The sequence below is a fragment of the Solanum lycopersicum genome, chromosome 7 (genome assembly GCF_036512215.1).
Source record: "Solanum lycopersicum chromosome 7, SLM_r2.1".
Classification (NCBI taxonomy): Eukaryota; Viridiplantae; Streptophyta; class Magnoliopsida; order Solanales; family Solanaceae; genus Solanum; species Solanum lycopersicum.
The window spans coordinates 59,928,471-59,952,575 of record NC_090806.1 but is presented as its reverse complement, the minus strand read 5'-3'; the positions used below and the strand labels follow the sequence as shown (position 1 = coordinate 59,952,575).

General features: G+C 37.1%; 2 protein-coding genes across 2 annotated transcripts; one reads left to right on the top strand and one right to left on the bottom strand.

Moving 5' to 3' along the window:
* Positions 1–7,120: 7,120 nt before the first annotated feature.
* Positions 7,121–13,419, bottom strand: LOC101249660 (DEAD-box ATP-dependent RNA helicase 53, mitochondrial). Its single transcript, XM_010325633.4, has 8 exons — positions 12,747–13,419; positions 11,664–11,791; positions 11,060–11,471; positions 10,877–10,975; positions 10,490–10,714; positions 9,658–9,819; positions 8,219–8,726; positions 7,121–7,493 (listed from the first exon to the last, which is right to left on the bottom strand). The coding sequence occupies exons 1-7, from the start codon at positions 13,116–13,118 to the stop codon at positions 8,232–8,234; spliced, it is 1,893 nt and encodes a 630-aa protein (XP_010323935.3). The 5' UTR covers positions 13,119–13,419; the 3' UTR covers positions 7,121–7,493; positions 8,219–8,231.
* Positions 13,420–15,297: 1,878 nt separating this feature from the next.
* Positions 15,298–20,799, top strand: LOC101249937 (uncharacterized). The gene is made up of 7 exons (XM_004243575.5): positions 15,298–15,845; positions 16,191–16,338; positions 16,876–17,067; positions 17,615–17,743; positions 18,777–18,946; positions 20,062–20,192; positions 20,389–20,799. The coding sequence occupies exons 1-7, from the start codon at positions 15,539–15,541 to the stop codon at positions 20,446–20,448; spliced, it is 1,137 nt and encodes a 378-aa protein (XP_004243623.2). The 5' UTR covers positions 15,298–15,538; the 3' UTR covers positions 20,449–20,799.
* Positions 20,800–24,105: the final 3,306 nt, after the last annotated feature.

The window sequence follows — 24,105 nt, the reverse complement described above, 5'->3', positions numbered from 1 at the left end:
GGCAACTACATCAAAAAGGTTTCGAAAGGGAGGTGAGTCTGTGGTAGTTGAAAAGGTATATAGGTCTTGTTTGGTGAACTTTGTGGGGAGCAACACTTATGTAGATTTGGTTATCTTAGAAATGGTTTATTTTGATGTAATTCTGGGTATGACTTGGCTTTCTCCGCAATTTGCGATCTTGGAATGTAATGCTAAAACGGTGACGTTAGCCAAGCCTGGGACAGATCCGTTAGTGTGGGAGGGTGACTACACTTCCAATCCGGTGCGCATCATCTCCTTTCTTCGTGCTAAGAAAATGGTTAGTAAATGGTGTTTAGCTTTCTTGGCACATCTCAAGGATGACACTACCCAAGTGCCTTCGATTGAGTCGGTTTCGGTGGTCCGTGAGTTTCTGGATGTGTTCCCTGCAGATCTTCCTGGTATGCCACCAGATAGGGACATTAACTTCTGTATTGATCTTGACCCGGGTACTCGCCCCATTTCTATACCCCCTTATAGAATGGCTCCCGCGGAGTTAAGAGAGTTAAAAGCCCAACTTCAAGAGTTGTTGAGCAAAGGCTTCATTAGACCAAGTGCATCTCCTTGGGGTGCTCCGGTTTTGTTTGTAAAGAAGAAGGATGGGAGTTTTCGGATGTGCATAGACTACCGGCAGTTGAACAAGGTAACTATTAAGAACAAGTATCCTCTTCCTCGCATTGATGACTTGTTCGATCAGTTACAAGGTGCTTGTGTCTTCTCTAAGATTGACTTGAGATCCGGTTATCATCAATTGAAAATACGGGCAACGGATGTGCCAAAGACTGCTTTTCGAACGAGATATGGGCATTACGAATTTGTAGTGATGTCTTTTGGTCTTACGAATGCCCCTGCTGCGTTCATGAGCTTGATGAACGGGATTTTTAAGCCATATCTGGATCTATTTGTGATCGTATTTATTGATGATATATTGGTATACTCAAAGAGCAAGAAGGAACATGAAGAGCATTTGAGAATGGTATTGGAAATGTTGAGGGAGAAAAAGCTTTATGCCAAGTTCTCTAAGTGTGAGTTTTGGCTAGATGCAGTGTCCTTCTTGGGGCACGTGGTTTCTAAGGATGGAGTGATGGTGGATCCTTCTAAGATTGAGACAGTGAAGAATTGGGTAAGACCTACAAATGTGTCAGAAATAAGGAGCTTTGTTGGGTTAGCTAGCTACTACCGCCGATTTGTCAAGGGATTCTCTTCCATTGCTTCCCAATTGACGAACTTGACTAAGCAGAATGTTCCATTTGTATGGTCGGACGAGTGTGAAGAAAGCTTTCAGAAGCTCAAGACTTTGTTGACTACCGCACCCATTCTCACCTTGCCCGTAGAGGGTAAGAACTTCATTGTTTATTGTGATGCATCCTATTCGGGTTTGGGTGCAGTGCTAATGCAAGAGAAGAATGTGATTGCTTATGCTTCAAGACAATTAAAAGTGCATGAACGTAACTACCCAACTCATGATTTGGAATTGGCCGCGGTAGTGTTTGCACTAAAGCAATGGAGACACTATTTATATGGGGTTAAGTGTGAGGTCTACACAGATCATCGTAGCCTTCAGTATGTCTTTACTCAGAAAGATTTGAACTTGAGACAGAGGAGATGGATGGAGCTACTGAAGGACTACGACATCACTATTTTGTATCATCCGGGGAAGGCGAATGTCGTAGCGGATGCTTTAAGTAGAAAGGCGGGAAGCATGGGAAGTCTAGCTCACTTGCAAGCTTCTAGACGCCCATTGGCTAGAGAAGTTCAGACTCTGGCTAACGACTTGATGAGGTTAGAAGTAAATGAGAAGGGAGGATTGTTGGCTTGTGTGGAGGCAAGATCTTCTTTTCTTGACAAGATTAAGGGAAAACAGTTTAATGATGAAAAATTGATCCGGATCCGAGATAAAGTGTTGAAAGGAGAGGCTAAAGAAGCGACAATCGATGAGGAAGGTGTTATGAGAATCAAGGGAAGGGTATGTGTACCCCGAGTTGATGATTTGATCAACACTATTTTGACAGAGGCTCATAGTTCAAGGTATTCTATACATCCGGGTGAAACCAAGATGTACCGCGACCTAAAGCAACACTTTTGGTGGAGTAGAATGAAGCGGGATATTGTGGATTTTATTGCCAAATGTCCAAACTGTCAACAAGTAAAATATGAACACCAAAGACCCGGAGGAACACTTCAGAGAATGCCCATCCCGGAATGGAAGTGGGAAAGGATTGCAATGGATTTCGTGGTTGGTCTTCCAAGGACATTGGGAAAGTTTGATTCTATTTGGGTAATTGTTGATAGGTTAACTAAGTCTGCTCACTTCATTCCGGTCAAGGTAACTTACAATGCAGAGAAGTTAGCCAAACTTTACATCTCGGAAGTGGTGCGATTGCATGGGGTTCCACTCTCCATTATATCAGATAGAGGTACGCAGTTTACTTCTAAGTTTTGGAAAACATTGCATGCAGAATTGGGTACTAGGTTGGACCTTAGTACTGCGTTCCATCCTCAGACCGATGGTCAGTCTGAGCGAACGATTCAAGTGTTGGAGGATATGCTTCGTGCATGTGTGATAGAGTTTGGTGGCCATTGGGATAGCTTTTTGCCCTTAGCGGAGTTTTCATACAATAATAGCTATCACTCAAGTATTGATATGGCCCCATTTGAAGCATTGCATGGGAGGAGATGTAGGTCTCCCATTGGTTGGTTTGATGCATTCGAGGTTAGACCTTGGGGTACTGACCTTTTAAGGGATTCGATAGAGAAAGTGAAGTCTATTCAAGAAAAGCTTCTAGCGGCGCAAAGTAGACAAAAGGAATATGCAGATCGAAAGGTTAGAGACTTGGAGTTCATGGAGGGTGAACAAATCTTGTTGAAAGTTTCACCAATGAAAAGGGTGATGCGGTTTGGTAAAAGGGGTAAACTAAGCCCAAGGTATATTGGTCCCTTCGAAGTACTTAAACGAGTAGGGGAGGTGGCTTATGAGTTAGCCTTGCCTCCAGGGCTGTCCGGAGTACATCCGGTATTCCATGTGTCTATGTTGAAAAGATACCATGGAGATGGAAACTACATTATTCGTTAGGATTCAGTCTTGCTTGATGAAAATTTGACTTATGAGGAGGAGCCTGTTGTCATTCTAGATAGAGAAATTCGCAAGTTGAGATCAAGGGAGATTGCATCCATCAAAGTTCAATGGAAGAATCGACCCGTTGAAGAAGCCACTTGGGAGAAGGAGGCAGATATGCGAGAAAGATACCCACATCTGTTTACAGATTCAGGTACTCCTTTTCGCCCTTGTTTTCCTTCTTGTGATCGTTCGGGGACGAACGATGGGTAAATTGGTATCTATTGTAACGACCTGTTTAGTCGTTTTGAGCAGCAGATTTTATTTCTGGGAAAACAGGCTGAGGCGACGGACCCCACGACGGACCGTCATGGGCACGACGGACCGTCGCAGGGTCTCGTTTCAAAACACTTAGAAAATCTGAGATTGGGTACTAAAAATCGACTCTCTGAACTTCGTAACGGAATGGCAGGACGGACCGTCACAGGTGTGACGGACCGTCACAGACCCTTGGTGGAAATTTGGGTCTCTGAACTATGCGACGGACAGCAGGACGGACCGTCGCAGGCGCGACGGCCCGTCACGGGCTACGCAATCCCAGTTCGGGTCGGATTTCTTTATACGTTTTAAGGGACGTTTTTGACTATTCCTGCTTTAATTATAAAGTTAGTGGGTTAATGTTAATAAGTTTAATTACTTGGGGGTTAAAAGAGGTAACCTTAAGTTAATTAGTGGGTTATTATTGCCATCTTTTATTCTTAATTATATACTAATTAGGGTAAAAGAAAGAGGGTTTGAATAAGAAAAATAAGAAAGAACAAAGAGAGACAGAAAAAGAAAGAGAACGAGTAGAGAGAGAGAGAAACGAAGAGGATAGCAAGGATTCTGAGAAGATAGCTTGTTGATCGCAATTCTTCGGTGGAGGTAGGTTATGGTTATTTTTATGCTATTCGTAGTAAACTCTTAATAGCGAATGATATGTATTGGTAGTATTGTAAACCCTTCTATATGCTTAATTGTATGCTTGCATGAATGTGATTATGTAATTATGATATAATAAGCATGATGAAGCTATTGAATCCTGAATCTTGAAAAGAAACCCTAATCTACTTTGTTAATGATGATGCCTTGGTATAAAAGAAGGCTTGATGAACGAATGTAGTGAGATTAGGGGATCGGGTGCCACGTTCCGGTACCAGGATAGTATATGAGGATCGGAGTGTCACGTTCCGACACCAGGATAGTATATGGATCGGGTGCCACGTTCCGGTACCAGGATAGAATATGAGGATCGGAGTGTCACGTTCCGACACCAGGATAGTATATGGATCGGGTGCCACGTTCCGGTACCAGGATAGAATATAAGGATCGGAGTGTCACGTTCCGACACCAGGATAGTATATGGATCGGGTGCCACGTTCCGGTACCAGGATAGAATATGAGGATCGGAGTGTCACGTTCCGACACCAGGATAGTATATGGATCGGGTGTCACGTTCCGACACCAGGATAGTATATGGATCGGGTGCCACGTTCCGGTACCAGGATAGAATATGGATCGGAGTGTCACGTTCCGACACCAGGATAGAATGAGGATCGGAGTGTCACGTTCCGACACCAGGATAGTATATGAGGAGCGGAGTGTCACGTACCGACACGAGGGGAATAAAGATAATGAATCTTGAAAGATGATAATATATTCAAATCTAATGAACCTAATTCCCAAATGAGTATGATGAGGAGGCGTGAGTCCTCATTGATGTGCTTGGTGTTGTAACCAAGGGTTATGGTAACTGTAAATGCTGCATGCTAAGGATATTAGTTGATTTTATGATATTGCTTAATATATACTGTTTTCTATTTTGAGTTGGCCGATGATATCTACTCAGTACCCGTATTTTGTACTGACCCCTACTTTTATGTTTTCTTCTTGTTTATTTGTGGAGTGCAGCAAACGTGCCGTTGTCTTCGACTCAACAGTAATTCAAGCCAGTCTTACTACATCGGAAATTCAGGGTGAGCTAATGCTTCTAGCTTGGACTGGATCTTCTTCTTCAAGTCTTGATGCCTTGAACTTCCGGCATGGACTAGCTTCTTATGTATTTTTAGCTTTTAGAATACTCTTAGTTTAGTCATTTGATCATAGATGTTCTTGTGGTGATGACTTCCAGATTTTGGGGATAATAATAGTTATTGATTTTATTAATGAGTTAAGTCTTCTGCATTACTTTCTGTTGATATTATATTGAAATGTTAAGGTTTAGATTGGTTGGTTCGCTCACATAGGAGGGTAAAATGTGGGTGCCAGTCGCGGCCCGATTTGGGTCGTGACAATATATAACTTAAACTAAAATTATTGACCATATATGCAATATTATAAGAAATACTATATCTCCACCCGTAAATAAAATCAGATAAATATCTGGTGATTAATGTCTATTAAACTGCTCATCGTTATTCACATTCATTAATTACTTACATATACGTGTATGTGTATATTTTGTTTAATCGAAATCTGTATTAAATACCTAGTGGGAAATTTAAAAACTCTCTCTCACTAAGTAATTTTAGTTTTGAAAGTAATGCACAAATTAAAGCTTATGAAAAGTTTTTGTTTCAATTTTTTTATTTTTTAGTTGTTTGTTTAAAATATCTTCTTTTTTTTTTTTAATTTTTTGAATTTTTTTACTTCTCATATGATGTTTTTTAAAATTACAAGACTTAAACAATATTTTAATGTATTCTATATATCTTCCGTCTAAAATTCACTATATCAAAATAATTTGTAGCGGTAACCAATTAACGACAATAGCATTTAATTATTATTAATTATAATGACATTTAGTACTGTTTTTAAATGTCCTTAAAAGTCTATGGTGCATATTTGTTATTGCTAAAACTTTTATTACAGTGATTATAATATTCAAAAGTCGTAGTTATTTTTAAAATTTTTATATTAAATTAAAATCAAACAAATGTATTGGCTAAAAATATTATCTTTATTCTGGACGTTCCTTAAAAAGAAACACTATTAACTAAAATCTAATTTGCTTTATGATAATATGATTTTACTTTTTAATTTAAATTCAATAATAATTTTTTGTCACTTCTATTAATTTTTTAAAAAAATAATTTCTAGAATGACAAATTTTAAACTAAAGTTATTATTTGAATGTTAGTTTCCTCTGCCGACCAGCCGACCGGACCTCTAGGGACATGAAGCATATTTTCTGCCAACTCTCTCTTTTTTCCTTTTTTAGTTTTTTTTTATTAAGATGTACTCCACGCTAAAATATTAAAAAAATTATATGAATTAAGATATAACTAATCAAAAGCCAATATACAAATGTATAATGATGGAGCCAGAAATTTTATTAAATGTATCTAACAACGGTAAATGGTTGTTAAAATAAAACAAGACGACAAAAACATAAATTTTATCAAGTTTGTTCTCATTTGTATAACGATATCAATATTTTATTGAATGTATCTAACAACGGTAAACGGTAAATGATTGTCAAAATAATATAAGACATACATTACCACTATGCCAAAGACATAACTTTTTGTTCTCATTTCTATAACGATATCAGTATTATACATAAATCACTTTCATAGCAAGAATATACAAGACTTTTTCCCCAAGAAAAATAACAGTTTTACTAATTTTATATCTTTAGAATGGCTAAGCCTTCATGTACTATAACAGTTATGTTAAAAACAAACTGAAATTTGAAAGCCACAGAAAGAGTAAAATAAACCATTATCTCAAATAACATATATTCAGCAGGGATTTGAGGGAGCTTGTTATAAAATGGGAACGAAAGACATTTGTGTCTAGGCTTATAAAGAGATAATAATTCACTTCACTTAACATTTTGTATTAGAAAAATTAACCCCACATAAGAGGGAAATATGAACCTCAAGCAACTGTTAACACCCACAAAATTTCTATGGCAGCCTTGTATCCAAGCATCCTATATACACAATTAGTACATTCATCTAAAAAGAGTACTGGTGCATAGTTTTTCTTTTTTGCAAACTGAGATTAAAATATCTAAACCGTCACTGCATACTGCTTTACTGCAGAATTTCAAACAATAGCTCGGGTATCGCAGCTTAACATTAAGCTTGAGATGATAAAAAATTATGACTAAGAGACAATATAATAGCGGGTAAGCAAAAGACGGTGTTCTTGATAGCTAAAGATTACATATAGGTGGAAACCAAGTGGATATTAAATGGTTATTTCTTATGGAATTCTCTACGTATAGCATTTTAGTTGTAAAATCATATTCTGGAACTACTGCAAATCTAAACAAAACCTGATAATCAACACATATGCTTCACAAATTGGACATCAGTCGCACATTTGTCTCTTCATGGTCATTCCCAATAAGCCATATTCACAGTGCCCACACCTGTTAAACAAACAAGTAGATTACCTCAAAAACATAACACTAGGGGTAAATCCTTAGAGGAGCATCTTATGATGTACATAACAGGACAATCTGCAGAATTTCCGTCCACATAACAAACAAAACTATCTTTGGTAAAATATCCCCTTATTTTCTCAAGTAAGGAACGGCATGGGACACAATACGTACAACAACTACATGCAACATCTGAGTCTGCAGCATATGCACAGGTTTCAACAGCGTCACACACTGGTAACAAACCAATCAAAATGGGAAAACCACTTCATATTTATATCTGGAAGACAATTGTGAGTTGGTTGTAATATCCTACTTTTAAATCATTCCGCTCTAAGATGTTTCATGTTCTTTTGACAACAGGCAACTTCAGAAAGGTTTTATAGGTGAAACTATTCCAAATCCAAACAGCCATTCTTACAGGGGCAAACCATTTAAACTCATGGTGCACTGTAAAACAGATCAGCCACACGTGCTTGATAATTACTGATATATCAAAGAGTCGAGCTTCTTTTTTTAATTGTTAAATCAAAGACGACCTTTTATTTCCTATCTTCAAACCTCTTTGTTCAGTTTATGATTATTATTGTTACTGTCATAGTATTAGTAAGTCCCGCTAAATAATTTTGTATACAAGTAGGAACAAATGGAGAATTATCAATGAAGATATGGGTGAGAACATCAAATTCATCAATAGAAAACAAGGAACTTGCCTTACAGAAAGAACTAGAAAAATTTCTTCCCAGAACGATTTTCATTGTCAGAGCGTGAATCACCAAATCCACTAGAGCGGCCTGAACCAAATCCTCCAAAACCACTTGAGCGGTTTGAACTCTCGAAGTTTCCAAAGCCACCAGTCCGGTTTGAACTTCCAAAACCGCCACTACGATCTGAACCACCAAAATTACCAAATCCTCCCTGGCGATTGGAGTCACGCATGTCCCCGGAACCACCAAAATTCCCCGAGCGACCTGAGCTTGATCCACCAAAGCTACCTCCTGATCGTCCAAAACCAGATCCACCAAATCCACCTGTTCGACCAGAATATCCGCCTTGCCCCCCAAACCTGCCGCCAGAATTTCCATAGCCACCAGAGCGACCTGAACCAGAATCACCAAACCGACCACCTCCCATGCCTCCATAAGAGCCAAAGCGGCCCCCACCTCTGCCCATGTCACTGAACATGTCTGTTGCTCCAGCCTCTACTTCTATCCTTGGAAGCTTTTTTCACCAAATACATGAAAATAAGAGATAATAAGAAATAGCCTTACAATTCACCGAATTTGGCCAAGTTAGAACAGGAGGATTACGATACTTAATTGAAAAGACTAGATAATTGCTGGAGCCAACTATAAGCTGCTACATTTTCAGCTCCATTCCAGTCTGTGTACTCTCAAGATTCAATACTATTCAATCAAGTAAGATTGTGATAGGAAATAGAAAATCACTGATTTTGAAATTCCCAAATAAATAAAGATTCAACTCTACTTGTCACTCTCTCAACAAGAGGGCAAGACACAAAAGATATGAAGAGTGTGACAAATCGTGCTCCATGAAGTAAATTACACAAGAACATGAACTACTTCAAAGACATAAAATTTTTAGTTTGTTTACACTAGTATTCAAATAATAGCACACTGCCACATCTCCCTCACATAGTAAAGCATGACAAAGATGTACTGGACCTAACTACAGCCATTTACAATATGCCAACAAATACTATTCCTAACATCCCATTTCATGAGGCATATCTGCTTGAGTTACTACATTGAAATCATTGAGAGATATCCTCAATAGTAATAGTAACAGAGGTGCAAAAGAAGGCCAAAAATGTCTGAATCGTCAAAGTTAACACTAAAATGCGCTATTCTTACTGCATTCACAAAATATTTGGTGGTGAGAACTTATGATTCTTCGTAAAATACTTTTAACTTTTTTGACCCCATGAAAAAGAAAGAATGCAGAAGTAAACAGCAGCCCCTTTAGCACTAATTAGTTACAGCAGTCACAACTCGCACAGACGTCTTCTTGAGCATAAAGCTCTTTTCTCCAACTGAGGCTCACATTCATCAGTGCCATAAAAAATAATGTGGGAAAAATATGAATAGATGACATCAAAAAGTAAAAGCATCACCGATTTTAGCCGCCTTACCTCGATAAATCTGCATCCTACATCACGTTCGATTCCTTTCACATCCCTATGTTGGCCTGACGAATGAATCAGAATTGCACTTCCTTTCTTCCCAGCACGCCCAGTTCGACCAGATCGATGAACAAAGATCTCTGATGAGTTTGGAAGCTCATAATGTACCACCTGAGCAGCAAAATATTTCCAAGTTTATGCAGGGAATCCAAAATATTACTAGAATATCACATTTGGGAGCAAATCTGTGGGATCTAAAGCAATCTCATTCCCACTAAACTAGAATGCTCTTTTATCTCAAGGGGATTCAATAGTCTATGTATAATTAAAGCACTCGTTCTTGACCTATTTGCGGAGTTTAGTTTCCGACGAAGGATATCAACGGAATCTCCTTGGTTCTACATAGCTTCACCCATGATCGTACCTTATTGCTTTAAATATGTAGAAAAGACTGCTACTTTCAGATACATCTTCTCACAATTGACAAATGCTTTAGAGATGTATAACATCAAACATAGACTATATAAAGACCCCTACAAAAAGTGTTTCAAAGGAGAGGAAACTGAAGAAATTGCTTAGTCTGCATTCAAGTAAAGTGGTATTGAGTTATTAAATGATAAACCTTAAAAACATGAAGGATCAGGCAAGGTTGCTATTTAAATATGCAACTTCCACTGAACCCCTTCTATTACATGTCATGTTATTGGTTTGTTGATCAACAGGTTCTAACAGAGGGTTTTCTAATATGTTGCCTGCTCTATTGCTGGATAGTACAGATGAAAGAGAAGAAATGCAGTGATTATTGAACTTAAAATCACAAATATGAGAACAAAAGACCAACCAGATCAACATTAGGTACATCAAGTCCTCGAGCAGCAACATCAGTAGCCACCAAAACATTGAATTGACCTTGGCGAAAACCTGATAAAGTTCTCTCCCTCTGGGTTTGTGAGATGTCCCCGTGCAAAGCTTCACAGTTGAAACTCTTTTGCATTACATACGACAATTTATCAGCATCACGTTTAGTTTGAGTAAAAACAATACACTTGCCTCCTTTTGCATGCTCCTGCAAAAATGAAATGCTCAGTTTCAGAGATTAAGGATTATCAAAAAATTAGACAACAGAAAGACCATTATCTTTATGTTGGTGGAAATAAATAGAGAGCGACTTAGAACAATATGATAGGTATAAGGTGAGACAGAGGAGACTGAAAGTATATCTCCATACAGTTATCAGAGGTCCAAGAATTGCGGGTTTCTGATGCATATCACAAGCAATTGAAAACAAAGAAATCCCATCAGCCAGTTTCTGATCAGAATCTCCTACCTGGGATATATCGAAAAATTAGCCTCCAAAGTTCTAAAAAATTAAGGAAATTTGTATTAAAATGTTGAGCATTTATGGTCTCACAAGATCAATGTGAACTGGATTTTTCAGGAACTTGTTGGTAATTTTTAATATCCAACTGGGCATTGTGGCTGAAAACATCAGTGTCTGGTGCTTCTGCGGAACATTTTCTAATATGGTCTCGACATCCTCCGCAAAACCCACATTAAGCATTTGATCAGCTTCATCTAGAACAACAAACTGGATTTCTGCCAAATTCAAAGCACCCCTCTTCAGCAGATCAATAATCCGACCTGGCGTTCCCACAACAACATCAACTCCCCTGTCCAGGGAACTCATTTGGCGTGAAATGGGAACACCACCATAAACACACAGCGTATCCAGACCAGGAGCAGATTCAAAAAATTCTTTATCCACTTGTTTAGCAAGTTCTCTGGTAGGCGCCAAGATTAAAGCCAAAGGATTCCTTCCACGTCTACATTATAGAGAATAAACACATAGTTAGTATTTTACAACTGTAATTAGGTCAAAATTCGCAACAAATATTCAGAATCAAACTTTAATAAAGTTGCCAAGCCTAGCAGATGAAAAAACATTACATAATGCTGCTATCATATTTGTACTACTAAAACTATAAAAGCCCAGAGAGAAAGCAGACAGGACAAACCCATGTTTCTCATTGAAGCGAATGATCTTATCCATGATGGGAATCCCAAAAGCTAGTGTCTTCCCAGTTCCAGTTCTAGCTCGACCTATCATGTCAGATCCTTGCATTGCTGGTTCCAGAACAGCTCTCTGCACAACCCAAAAGAAAATTAAAGTCATGCCTCTCTTTGCCTTGCATCTCGTGAAGAAATTAACCTAAGGCTATGCATTAAAACATACTGTACATGACTAAATTAAGCTCATTTCACCAACTAAAACACAAGTGGACAGATCATTCTAAACGGAAACTTCAAAGTAGAAAATCTTGATATACTTAGCATTGTATTAGGTAACTAACAAATGAAGTGATCGAAAACCTTGATATATTAAGCATCGTATTAGGCAACTAATGGTGCGACCTAGTGGCAGATGAAGTGATCAAAACCTTGAGGACAAAGGTTAAAATTCTAGCAGAGACAATAAAACCAAGTGTTTCTTCCCATCTGTTCAAGTCTCAAACAAAATTCCTAGCAGTCAATGAAGGATTGAAAACCTCAGAGGGCCAAGGTTAAGACTCTAGCAGCCACAATAAAATTTAAATGATTACTTCCCACCAGCTTAAGCCTTTGTCAAAATTGTATAGTAACCGTATTGGTGGAAGGTAGCATGAAAATAGATGAGTTGCGCCTTTAGAAAAATGCAACTTCCTCGTTACAGAAGCTAGCGAACCAACCTCACCCTCACGCCTTTATAAGAATGTCAACTGCCTTGTGAAAAAGCTAGCCGACACCTCACGGGAGTAAATGATACAACCCTCAGTTACTCAAACCAAGAGAATATTTAACTTCATGTCTTCAACAACAAAAGACTTCCAGGAACACATTACACCTTTGTTTGGTATTGCAAAAATGTTTTCTCCAATGAACATATATTCATATAACTCGATTCAATCAACCCATTGACAATCTTCCTTAAAACAGTAGGATTACCATATATCACTTAATTTTATACCTAAGTAACATTAGGTAAAACACCAAAGCACCCTAAAAGCTGAAAAAGATACAATTTTGTCCAAATAGAAATGATAGTTGCTTTGAGGGATAACCTGAATAGGAAAGAGCTTAGTAATTCCCTTTTTCTCCAAAGCAGAAACGATCTCCTGAGATATACCAAGTTTTGATATCTCAAGTCCTTCATCATCCTCAGGTAAATTCGCCACTGCATATCCAGCTCGTAAATACCGACCTGAATGAAACCCTCTTACAGAAACCCCAAATTTCCTATCAACCCAGTTTCCATTTGTCGAAGTATTAGCCGTACTAACAGTGGTAAAGCTGTTAAATTGAGTGTTTCCCGAAATGAACTTGTCTTCGCCGGACGTCGACGGCGAGAAGAATAGATGAGTAAGGGCATTAAGAGCAACCCTTTTCGAGGCATGTAAAGAAGAAGACTTCTTCAATAGAACAAGACTATTCATTCTTCAAATATGCCAACAGAGAAGAGATCAACAAAATGGTATAGAAGGGTTTATGAAAAAGACGAAAGAAGCAACTGATTTACCCAGCAAAATATGGAAGGCGGTTGAGGGGTCCGATACTTTGGCTCTGGAAAGCAGAGGCTGTAGAGATATTTTGGAGCTAAAGGGGTTTTGGGATCAAAAAGGGGGTTTTGGTGTATTTTGTGAAGGGTTTAAGAAGAGGAAGAGAAGTTAGCTAAAACTAGAGTCCAAGATCCATAGATAACTGGGCTGGGGTTGTTTCGCATTCTGAATGGACAATAGATAGGGCTGCACTTGCTTGAGTCATTATAGTTCAAATAAGCCCAACAAATTTTGGGCTGGGCTTGGATATGTTTGTTACAACATTTTATCTTTTAGGGCTTCTTAGGTGACAAAAGAAAATCAACAATGGTATTGATATTATCAAAATATAGTATATATTTGTATATGAATAAGGATATATTAGTAAGGCATAATACATAAATATGTCCTTTAACTTGGTTTCAAATCATATTTATGCCCTTCAATTTTGGATGTGCACAAATAGACACTTAAACTTCTATAAAGTTGAACAAATAGACACACATGTCCGACATGTAATCCTACATGTCATTTTTTGTCCTACGTGGTGTGCTACGTGTATTATGTCATGTAGGACTCATGTGTTTGTTTATTTAAAAGTTGGATAGTTAAAGTGTCTGTTTGTGCATATGAAAGTTGGAGGTCAAAGTTAAAATTTGAAGCCAAGTTTAGGGTCCAATATATGTATTATGTCTATTAGTAATGTATACGCTATACAGGGATAAAACTCATATATGTCATTGAACTTTCAGAAAATGCTTATTTATGTCATTAGTTAAAAGTTTGACTAATTTATGTCATTACTGTTAAAGAAAAGACTCATTCATGCCGTTGTTGTTTTAACAATGGTTTTGCAAAACCATTTTTGACACGTGACCAATTGTAATTCAGCCACGTCATTAATTTTTTTTGATAAAAAAGATATTTTTAAAAAATAATTCAATTTTTATTCAGATTTTCATTTTTTTGTTTAAAAAATTGATAATGTGGCCAATTATAATCCACATCATCAATTTTTTCAATAAAAAAATCAAAAAAATTAATTCAATTTTTTTTCCAGAACATTGACTTTTTTTTATTTAAAAAATTGATGACGTGGCGTAATTACAATTGGTCACGTGTCAAAAGTGATTTTGCAAAATCAATATTAAAAAATAATGGCATGAATGAGCATATTCTTGAACGGTAATGGCATAGATGAACCAAACTTTTAACTGATGACATAAATAAGTATTTTCTGAAAGTTCAATGTTGAGCGCGTATATATATATATATATATATATATATATATATATATATATATATATATATATATATATATATATATATATATATATATATATATATAGTTTTTAAATTTCTGACAACTCAAAATCTCCTCAGAACAGTCCTAAATTTTAGATATGATACGATTTAAATGCCAACTCAATATGTGTTCAAATAAGGATTGACTTTTGACTTTAAGTTAGAAAACTCAACGGATAAATTTTGACTTATTTTTATCATTTTAATTTAATATAAGTGTTTTTAATTAAGCACTTTTAAATTTATTCAAATACTCTTAAAGTGTTTAAAACTCAAAGGTAACTTCTTGTGTTTTGTGAGTGGTGGTTAAATTAGTATTGATGTATAAGACTGAGTGTTGGTCAATGAAAAGCTTTCATATCTAGAAGATACATGTTGCGAAGATGAGGTGAATGTATGGTCATACTAGGAGTGATAAAATTACAAAAGAGAATATTCAAGACAAGATAAGTGTGGCTTCCGCGATAAACAAGATAACAGAAGCGGGACTTAGATGATTTAGATATGTGACGAGAGATATGCATAGACACAGCAATAAAATGTGTGAGAAATTAGTTATAGAGGCTACTAATAAAGGCACGTGTAAGTTTGAGAAGAGATGTGATAAGATATGATATTGATGATAAAGATGAGATATTACGCAATTTCAGGTTACTATTGACATTGATCCTTAGATATGATGAGAGTGTGGATGCGTATTAAACAAGAAACGGACAATGGATCATCGAAAATCGGAAGATTATAAAATGGGACTAAGGAATAAGAGAAAGATACAAAGAGAAATGGTGGAAATGGCGAATAAAGAAAGTTGTGGAGCTTTCTTCACTCTGCAGTCCTTGTATGAAAACCAAAAGCTACAAAACACTAGTCCAACAAATCAATCTTTTTTAATCCCTACAAAGACCCAATACGAAAACATCCGTCAATTTCTTACGCCCCTTCTTAGCACTTGTCTTTTCGTTGCCGTCCCAATATTCTATTCAATCGATGGATTCTACTAAACAAATTAAAATATGGCTTTTTTCCTTCTTTTTCTTCAGCTTCAAGAACCCCCATTTCACCTGCCAATTTTACTGGGAATTCTTGACTGGAAAATGAAGAGGTATAGGAATGGAGAAATATGGGATTTTGAGGAAGAAATGCAGCTTCTTGGAGATGGGTTTTGTGATCAGAGAGAAGTCATATTGGGATTGGATGGTGATACCACTTGTACTGTTTGTGTTTGTATGCCTCTTATCCCTTTTGCTGATGATTTACCCGAACCTCCTCCTATTCTCTCTCGAGCAGTTGCTGGATGCTCCAATCACAATAGCGTAGGAGGTATTTCCTTTTGCACGTTTTTGCGAGTTTTCTATTTGAACTATATTATTGTTTGCGTTAACTACCTAAACTATCAACAACTAGCGAAAATTTATGGCAAATTAAGTTGGTGCCTTTTGGCAATGGTATCCAAACAGTGCAAGATGTATTTTGATAAATAACTGGTGATAAATGTTTTGGGGAGGAAAACAGTTAGCTTTAGTTGAAGATAAATATTTTTGAAATCTCTATGTGGACTATTGCGAGGATATGTGACAGGAAACTGTTGTCCGTTCTAATTTTGTCTACTTAGTTTAAGGATCAGTTCTCTACTGGCCGTTGTTCTTGATAAAAACTCTTTTACAGAAAGCGCCGCGAGGGATGCTTTAGAGCTAGTCATGGCTGATGCTCTTTCAAAAGCAGGCTCAGCACGTTTTTGTGTGCAAGCTGTTTGTTTGGCTGTCTCTGGAGTCAACCATCCAACAGATATAGAACGAATAATGAACTGGCTTAGGTATGTTTAAAAAATTGACACTTTCTTATTGTCTTCCCATATCAAAATTTTCATGTGCTTTACTTTTATTGTGTGTGTTCAGCACTAGTGGCTAGTTTCTATATGCTGTGTTCCTAGTGTGCCTCTGCTGCTATGAGGTGCAATGAAGTGCCATTAGAGATGAGATACTGCTCTATTGGAATACCCAATTGTACCAAGACTGTTCGAAATGGTTGGAAAATTTGAAAATTATTATATGATCTTTAATGAAAGTTCTCTTTCTAGCCATTGAAGATGAATTGTATTTCCCTTTATCCTTCATACATGGTGATTGAAGACTTGACTCCATGTGTCACCATTTGGCACATCATCTAGTGAGTTATCACTGGAGAGTTTCTTTCATTTTCCTTCCCGTCTTCTGAATTTGTCAGTGCTCGTAATTTGGGTTCATCGCACTGCTGTTTATCTGCTATATTTCGTTATTTTTCTCTTCTTTGACTTCATATTTACTTTGGTATATTTCTTTCCCCTAAATTCCTTTCCCTTAATTTCTTGTAGAGATATATTCCCCAGCCATGTCCAATTCTTTGTTCAGAATGATGCTGTTGCAGCTCTTGCAAGTGGAACAATGGGAAAGCTTCATGGTTGTGTCCTTATTGCTGGTACAGGAACAATTGCTTATGGTTTCACTGAAGATGGGAGAGATGCTAGAGCTGCTGGTGCTGGGCCTGTATTAGGAGATTGGGGAAGGTATGCATTGCACGGCTTCACTGCATTAATCGTCTTATTTTTAGGATTTAAAGTGATATTTCATCCTTCTGGCTTCTTCTCCCGCATTTCACAAGTTCATTGTCTACTGTGAACGTTAGAGAGCTAATAAAAGTTGTTGCTGATGATGCTTCATTTGAGATATTTGGCTGACAAAATGGGCACTTACATCTGAAGATTTCCCCCCTAATTTTCTGCTGTTTCATATTTAAGCTTAAAGAATTCCTAGTGGAAGTTATCTGTTTGGTTACATCTTTGATCTTCCAAACCTCATACCAGATTCCATTACCTTGTCATTTTAAGTTTCCATTTTTATGCTTTTTCAAACTACCTGGCTCTGTCATTATAAAAAAAAAAACTACCTGGCTCTGTAGTACACGTTTTGTTTTGATCCTGTTTGAGACAATTTTTTTTTCTGAATTTGTCCTGTTGATTTACTTAGGCAGCAATGGCTTTTTAAATCTTTTGATTGTTGTACTTTTTCTTTGTTTTGTTAACTTTGAAGGATCTATTTCTTGTTCACATGCAGTGGATATGGTATAGCTGCACAGGCATTGACTGCTGCAGTTAGAGCCTATGATGGTCGTGGTCCATACACTGCACTTACGCCAAGTATTCTAAGGAAGCTGGATCTTTCTTCTCCTGATGAGCTTATTGGGTACTTCATCGAAACTTGAATCACTAATCTCATCAACTTTTCTTATGCGTCAGTTGTTCTTTTAAACAATTTACTACCTCAAAGACATGAACAAACAGTAGCTCATCGTCAAAATTTGTTAATGAAAAGATGCATGCACATTTGTGGACTTTACTCATATTTTCAAAGAGTTTTCCTTTTTAAATGCATAGGGATCACATTTGAACTTGACACCTTGGATGTCAAAGGAACAATATTTAAAACATTCACCAGTTATCATAGTGTATATGCATAACGATATTATATATTAACTTTGCACGCTTATGTTTATGTTGATTATGAGTTATCCCTGTCTAAAATATAATCCATTTTTTGATTAATCAAAATACCATTTCTCATCTTTAAAATTATCTAGCAGGGAAAGGAGTTCATGTGTCCTTTGGGCTTTGTGTGTTTGGTGAATTATCTTTTCATGGTCAAAGCACATATGATACATATAGTAGAGGTCGCAAATTGATTCTAAATAGGACTCTGCATGCTCTGAGATAATATTCTTCATCAACAAAGTTTTCACTACCATGGAGGCAACGTTGTAGTAACTTGTTTGAGACTTTTGAGTAAAATATAAAAATGTTATCATGCTTTTTACTTATCCGTTCATTATAGGGAAACTATGGCAGTCTCTTATCTCTTCTAGGTTGATTTTTTATGCATCCATATATATTCATGTCTTCATTAGCCTGAATAAAATTTTCATTCATATCTTGCATCATCCTACATCATGGGTGTCTTTACTGACTTATGCATAGTCCTGAAGGAATATATCATTTCTTGTAACATATATACAGTATATATACTTATGCTCTTGACAAGCAGTTGCTCTAATCTTCTATTTGAGAATAATAGTAAAACCTTGAACTACTAAGTTAGATCTTCTTGATTTGTTTTTTCTGTTTAGATACTTCTATTGTTTTTCGTAGTTCCTTCATGGGGCTTATCGGATTTGTATGCACAAGAGCTCTTTGGATCAGAACATTTTTTCATTAATTTTCAGGTGGACCTATTCAGATCCATCTTGGGCTCGGATTGCGGCTCTTGTTCCAGTGGTAGTGACTTGTGCAGAGGGAGGTGATGAAATAGCAAATAAGATATTGAAAAATGCTGTTCAAGAATTAGCTTCGAGTGTTAAAGCTGTTGTTAGAAGACTACAGTTGTGTGGTAAAGGTATGCTGTCAATCGATTAAGTGATTTGCCTTTTAGGGCTGCAGTTACATGAAAATGTTTTGATATCTTCCATATCTAGATCTCTGTATGTATCTGTATCAGTCTCTCCATATTTATTACCTCCAAGCACTGAGCTTAGCCTTAAAAATTTGGTAAATCAGTTTATGTGTTTTCTTCTGAAAATATGACTTTGCTGTGAATTCTGCTGAAGTATTTTACATGAAACAGAACTTTAATCATGATTTAATCTTTTGCTACTCTATGCTTGACTTGGAACGTGCCTATAAGAGTCATAGTTGAGAAGTGTGGTGCTGGAAAAAGGAATAGTAGTGATCTGAAGCAATTGCACTTTTATAGTTTCTTCTTGAGATTGCATATACTAAACGTTTACAGGTTCTATAATTTTAAACTTTTTCAAATAATGGACTTCCTCAATTATACAATTGATTTTGAATAATGTAGAGAATGACATCATCTGATTGAGAATTGATGTCAAACTAGTGGAATGTGTTTCTTCCATCAAGTTTATGTGGAAGTTAACAAGGCCACCTTAAAGTTTTTTTTAAAGGGAAAGAACTAGGATAATGCTTTGCTTTTTGAGGTATCAAATATTGGGAGTAAATGATCTGTTTAGTTGTATCTTTAAAGCTAAATATTAGCTATAACTTGAGTTTTCAAAAGAATCCCTCTAAGTCCTAAGCAAATTATCAACAGAATATGTTGATACGACAATACATGATAAATACACCAGTGTGATCCCATAAGTGGGTCTGAAGAGCGTGGGGTGTACGCAGACCTTACCCCTACCTTGGGAGAAAATTCTTCTTTACTTTGTGTCATATATTATATAGGATTTGAAACTGCTGGGTGATTTATTAGGTCTAACTAAGATTTATCAAGATGTAGCATGATTGAGAAGTCATTATTACTTATTCAGCAGCAATCCAGTGTGCTAAAAAATTGTGCGCGTTAGTTGACTTCATTATTAAAAGCTCTTTATTTCCCCCAAAAATGTTCCTTTTTATTGCATCATCAAACTTATCTTACTCATCACTTGCACAAAATTGTCTCCAGGCATGACTAACAAGTTGATTTCTGAATTAAATTCTCTGTAGACGGAAATGATGCATTTCCTCTTGTTATGGTTGGAGGTGTTCTTGAAGCCAACAAGAAATGGGATATAGGAAGAGAAGTCATTAACTGTATATGCAAGGACTTCCCGGGGGTTCATCCTATTTGTCCGAAGGTAAGCATATTTTCCTCAGTAATGCTCGATATAATTTCTTATTGAATAATAAAAAGGCGACACTTCACCAAAAACACTATCCTGGATTGTGCGAAATCTTAACTGGTTTTGCTAACGTTGCACATCACTAGGCTCACTGCCTAGCAATTTCACTCAACTAATTGGTCATCTCATTTTCTCAACTCTTTGGTATTAGGTGGAACCTGCCATCGGAGCTGCTTTGCTTGCTTGGAACTTGTTGTCTAGATATAGTTGACAAGGAACTTTGAGAAGTGAAACCTATTCTTACTTAAGATACTTGATCAATTGTACAGCGCGTAAGGATGAACGGAAGGTTATTTCAGCATGTATTCCAGAAAGGAAAATATGTTTTGTTTTTCCATTTTTGTTATATCGATTCTTCTTCCTCTTGATCAATTTTTGTTCATCTTCTATATACTGAATTGCTATTAGTTAGTAAAGGTGAAGTTTGTTCATCATTTGTTGTATTCACCAGAAGTTACCTCTTCCCTGTTACTCTTTTCTCACTCTCCACATGACTGAGAAATAGTTGTGTATATACCCTTTTTTATACTAACGGATATACTCGTGTCATAATCTTATCCATCGACTGAGTATTTGCCGCAAGAGGTATTGATTGAAGTATTTCTAAGATTACCCACAAAATCCATCATTGAGTGCACAAGCGTCTGCAAATCATGGTATTCTCTCATTACTGCCCTAATTTTATCTCCATACACCTCAACAACAGCAACAAAGATGATGATTACTTGCTAGTACATCATTGCTCCGAAGAACCAGTAAAAGAAATGTATGCTTTATTCTATGACAATGAAAAATTTGATAATTATGTTCAATTTGATGTTGTGCCATTTGATGCGTTTGAAAGTCAGTTTAATATTATAGGTAGTTGTAATGGACTTTTATGCCTTTCTGATGATCTGTCTAGATATTGGGATGTTTATTAAGTCAGTAAAACTTCCGAAATCAATTTTTACGTTTGAGAGACATGGTCCCTTTCAACATACTCTTGGGTTTGGATATGATTCTGTTTGTAATGACTATAAGGTGGTAAGAATAGTACACACTGATGATTATATGGGTGGCTTACTAGTACCACCACATGTTGAGGTTTATAAGTAGCGCACTGGTGTTTGGCAAGATATTACTCATGTTGCTCCATATTTTTAAATTCTATGAGCGGATACCGGGAGTTTATGTGAATGGGGCTTGCCATTGGGTGGCTGCTAAATGCAAACTAGGAGTGTCTTGTGATATGATGATTGTTCTGTTTGATATGCAGGACGAGACGTTCAGGGAGATGATGGTACCGGATAGTCTAGTTGTTGGTTTTTCGTTTAGTGTTCAACCTTTTTGTGTCAGAGGAGTCACTTTGTTTGATAATGAATTGATGATGGAACAATTGATATTTGGAGGATGGAAGAGTATGGTCATCCAGAATCATGGGTGAAACAATTCAGTATCAATAGCCACATTATGTTCAATGTTGGTGTTGTTGATGATATTTTGTAGTTGTTAAATGGTGGTCGTCAGCGTCAGTTTGCTCATTTCTTGGTGAAGCCAATAGGTTCAAGGAAAAATGGTCAAATTGAGAATGGATTGTTGGTTTCATATGATATTGCAGTTGAAAAAATTGAGAATCTTGGCATTTGCAATGTTAACTTGTTGCCGTATCACGATGCACTTTATGTTAATACTTATAAAGTGAGCCTTATTTTACTTGATAAACGGACAGACTATTTATCTGGAAACACCAGCAGCTATGAAGAGTCCATCGATCTAAAGGTTAGAGGAAAGTTATTAAATGAATAGTGCGTTGGGAAAGACAAGGCACTAACAAAGAATGCCTGACAGGATAACAGCGGAAGAATACCCAAGTCTATACTTTCCCTTTTCGATTTGAACCAAGAGAAGACAAACAACCACAAGCAATATGATAGTAAGGCAGCAAGTAATTCAACCAAACAAATATAACAAGACAATAAGAAATCAATCACACAAGACACCAAGATTTACGTGGAAAACCCTTCGATGTGAAGAGTAAAAAACCACGGGACCAAAAGCTCCACTATAATCACCAAGAGTTACAATATTGTTCTCCAAAATTGGCCACAAAACAAGTGCCAAACAACGAGCAACAACAAAATAAGATTGCACCAAATCTAGAGAATTAAAGGAGCAAAATCACCAATTTCGCAGCTACTGTTCACGACAGCAAAACTGAAGCTGCAGACCACCAAATCCAACTCTGTCAGTTCCTAATCAAAGATTGAGATGAAGACAATATGCTGTCCAAAAATCAGCTCAATCGGACAAGAAACGAAGCGGGAATCGCAATTTGAAGTTGGCTATGAAGGCTGAATTTGGACTGCGAAAATCTCTCTTTTCTCCCCGTTTTGGCTGCTGAAAAACTCTCTTGTGTCTGAAAATAAGACCTAAAATAGGCTTATATTTGCCTCATAAGAATGGGCTTATGGGCAAAAATGGGTTGGTCCAAATTGGGCTTTTATTTATCCACATAGGAAGGGAAAAAGACCCATAACCCAACAATTCTCCCCCTCACGACTATGTGGAGGAGACCGCCATCCCGGTGACCATGCAACAATCTTCAAACTTCCCTCTTGGCAGAGCTTTAGTCATCATATCGGAACCATTGTCATTTGTATGAGTCTTTTCAAGCTCAAGCAACTTAGAATCCAACACATCTCGAATCCAATGGTATCTCACATCAATGTGTTTAGACCGACCATGGAACGTAGAATTCTTGCCAAGATGTATAGCACTTTGACTGTCACAATAAAGCACATACCTCTCTTGAGCACAACCAAGTTCCCCCAAGAATCTCTTCATCCAAAGCAATTCTTTACAAGCTTCAACGACAGCAATAAGCTCAGCTTCTGTAGTAGATAGAGCAACACATTTTTGCAACCTAGATTGCCAAGACACAGCTCCCCCTGCAAAAGTAACCAAGTACCCTGAAGTAGACTTGCGAGTATCAACATCACCAGCCATGTCTGAATCAGTATAACCACAAAGAATAGGCTTCCCTTTACCAAAACACAAACTCAGACTAGAAGTGCCACAAAGATATCTCATAACCCACTTCACAGCATTCCAATGTTCTCTTCCCGGATTAGAAAGAAAACGACTAACAACTCCAACAACGTGAGCAATATCCGGTCTTGTACAAACCATCGCATACATCAAACTACCAACAGCTGAAGCATAAGGAACTTTCTTCATATCTTCCTTCTCATCATCACTAGAAGGACACTGTTTCGTGCTCAATTTGAAGTGCATAGCTAAAGGTGTACTGACAACCTTAGCTTTGTCCATGCTGAATCTGCGAAGTACTTTCTGAATGTACTTCTCTTGTGATAATACCAATTTCTTGGCCTTTCTATCACGGACAATCTGCATGCCAAGAATCTGCCTTGCTGGTCCTAAGTCTTTCATAGCAAAAGACTTACTCAACTCTTGCTTCAACTTCTGAATCCTGCAAGTATTATGACCAACAACAAGCATGTCATCAACATAAAGCAACACAATAATAAAGTCACCATCAGAGAACTTTTGCACAAAAACACAATGGTCTGAAGAAGTCTTCTTGAAGCCCTGCTGACTCATAAAAGAACCAAACTTCCTGTACCACTGCCTGGGAGCTTGTTTCAAACCATACAAGCTCTTCTTCAATTTGCAAAACATAATTCTCTTTAACCTTGACTTCAAAACCTTCCGGTTGCTCCATATAAATTTCTTCATCTAAGTCACCATGGAGGAAAGCAGTTTTAACATCCATTTGCTCAACCTCTAAATCTAGACTTGCAGCCAAGCCTAGAACCACACGAATGGATGACATCTTCACAACTGGAGAGAATATCTCATCAAAATC

What these genes read in the sequence shown, in the direction of transcription:
- LOC101249937 (XM_004243575.5), top strand. Translation starts at nt 15,539, where the DNA reads ATGGCTTTTTTCCTTCTTTTTCTTCAGCTTCAAGAACCCCCATTTCAC. An exon ending in CAATCACAATAGCGTAGGAG is followed by an intron (nt 15,846 to 16,190) that starts GTATTTCCTTTT and finishes ACTCTTTTACAG; the next exon opens with AAAGCGCCGCGAGGGATGCT. An exon ending in TTCATCCTATTTGTCCGAAG is followed by an intron (nt 20,193 to 20,388) that starts GTAAGCATATTT and finishes CTTTGGTATTAG; the next exon opens with GTGGAACCTGCCATCGGAGC.
- LOC101249660 (XM_010325633.4), bottom strand. Translation starts at nt 13,118, where the DNA reads ATGAATAGTCTTGTTCTATTGAAGAAGTCTTCTTCTTTACATGCCTCG. An exon ending in ATCCAGTTCACATTGATCTT is followed by an intron (nt 10,976 to 11,059) that starts GTGAGACCATAA and finishes GATATATCCCAG; the next exon opens with GTAGGAGATTCTGATCAGAA. An exon ending in TTCTTGGACCTCTGATAACT is followed by an intron (nt 10,715 to 10,876) that starts GTATGGAGATAT and finishes TCATTTTTGCAG; the next exon opens with GAGCATGCAAAAGGAGGCAA.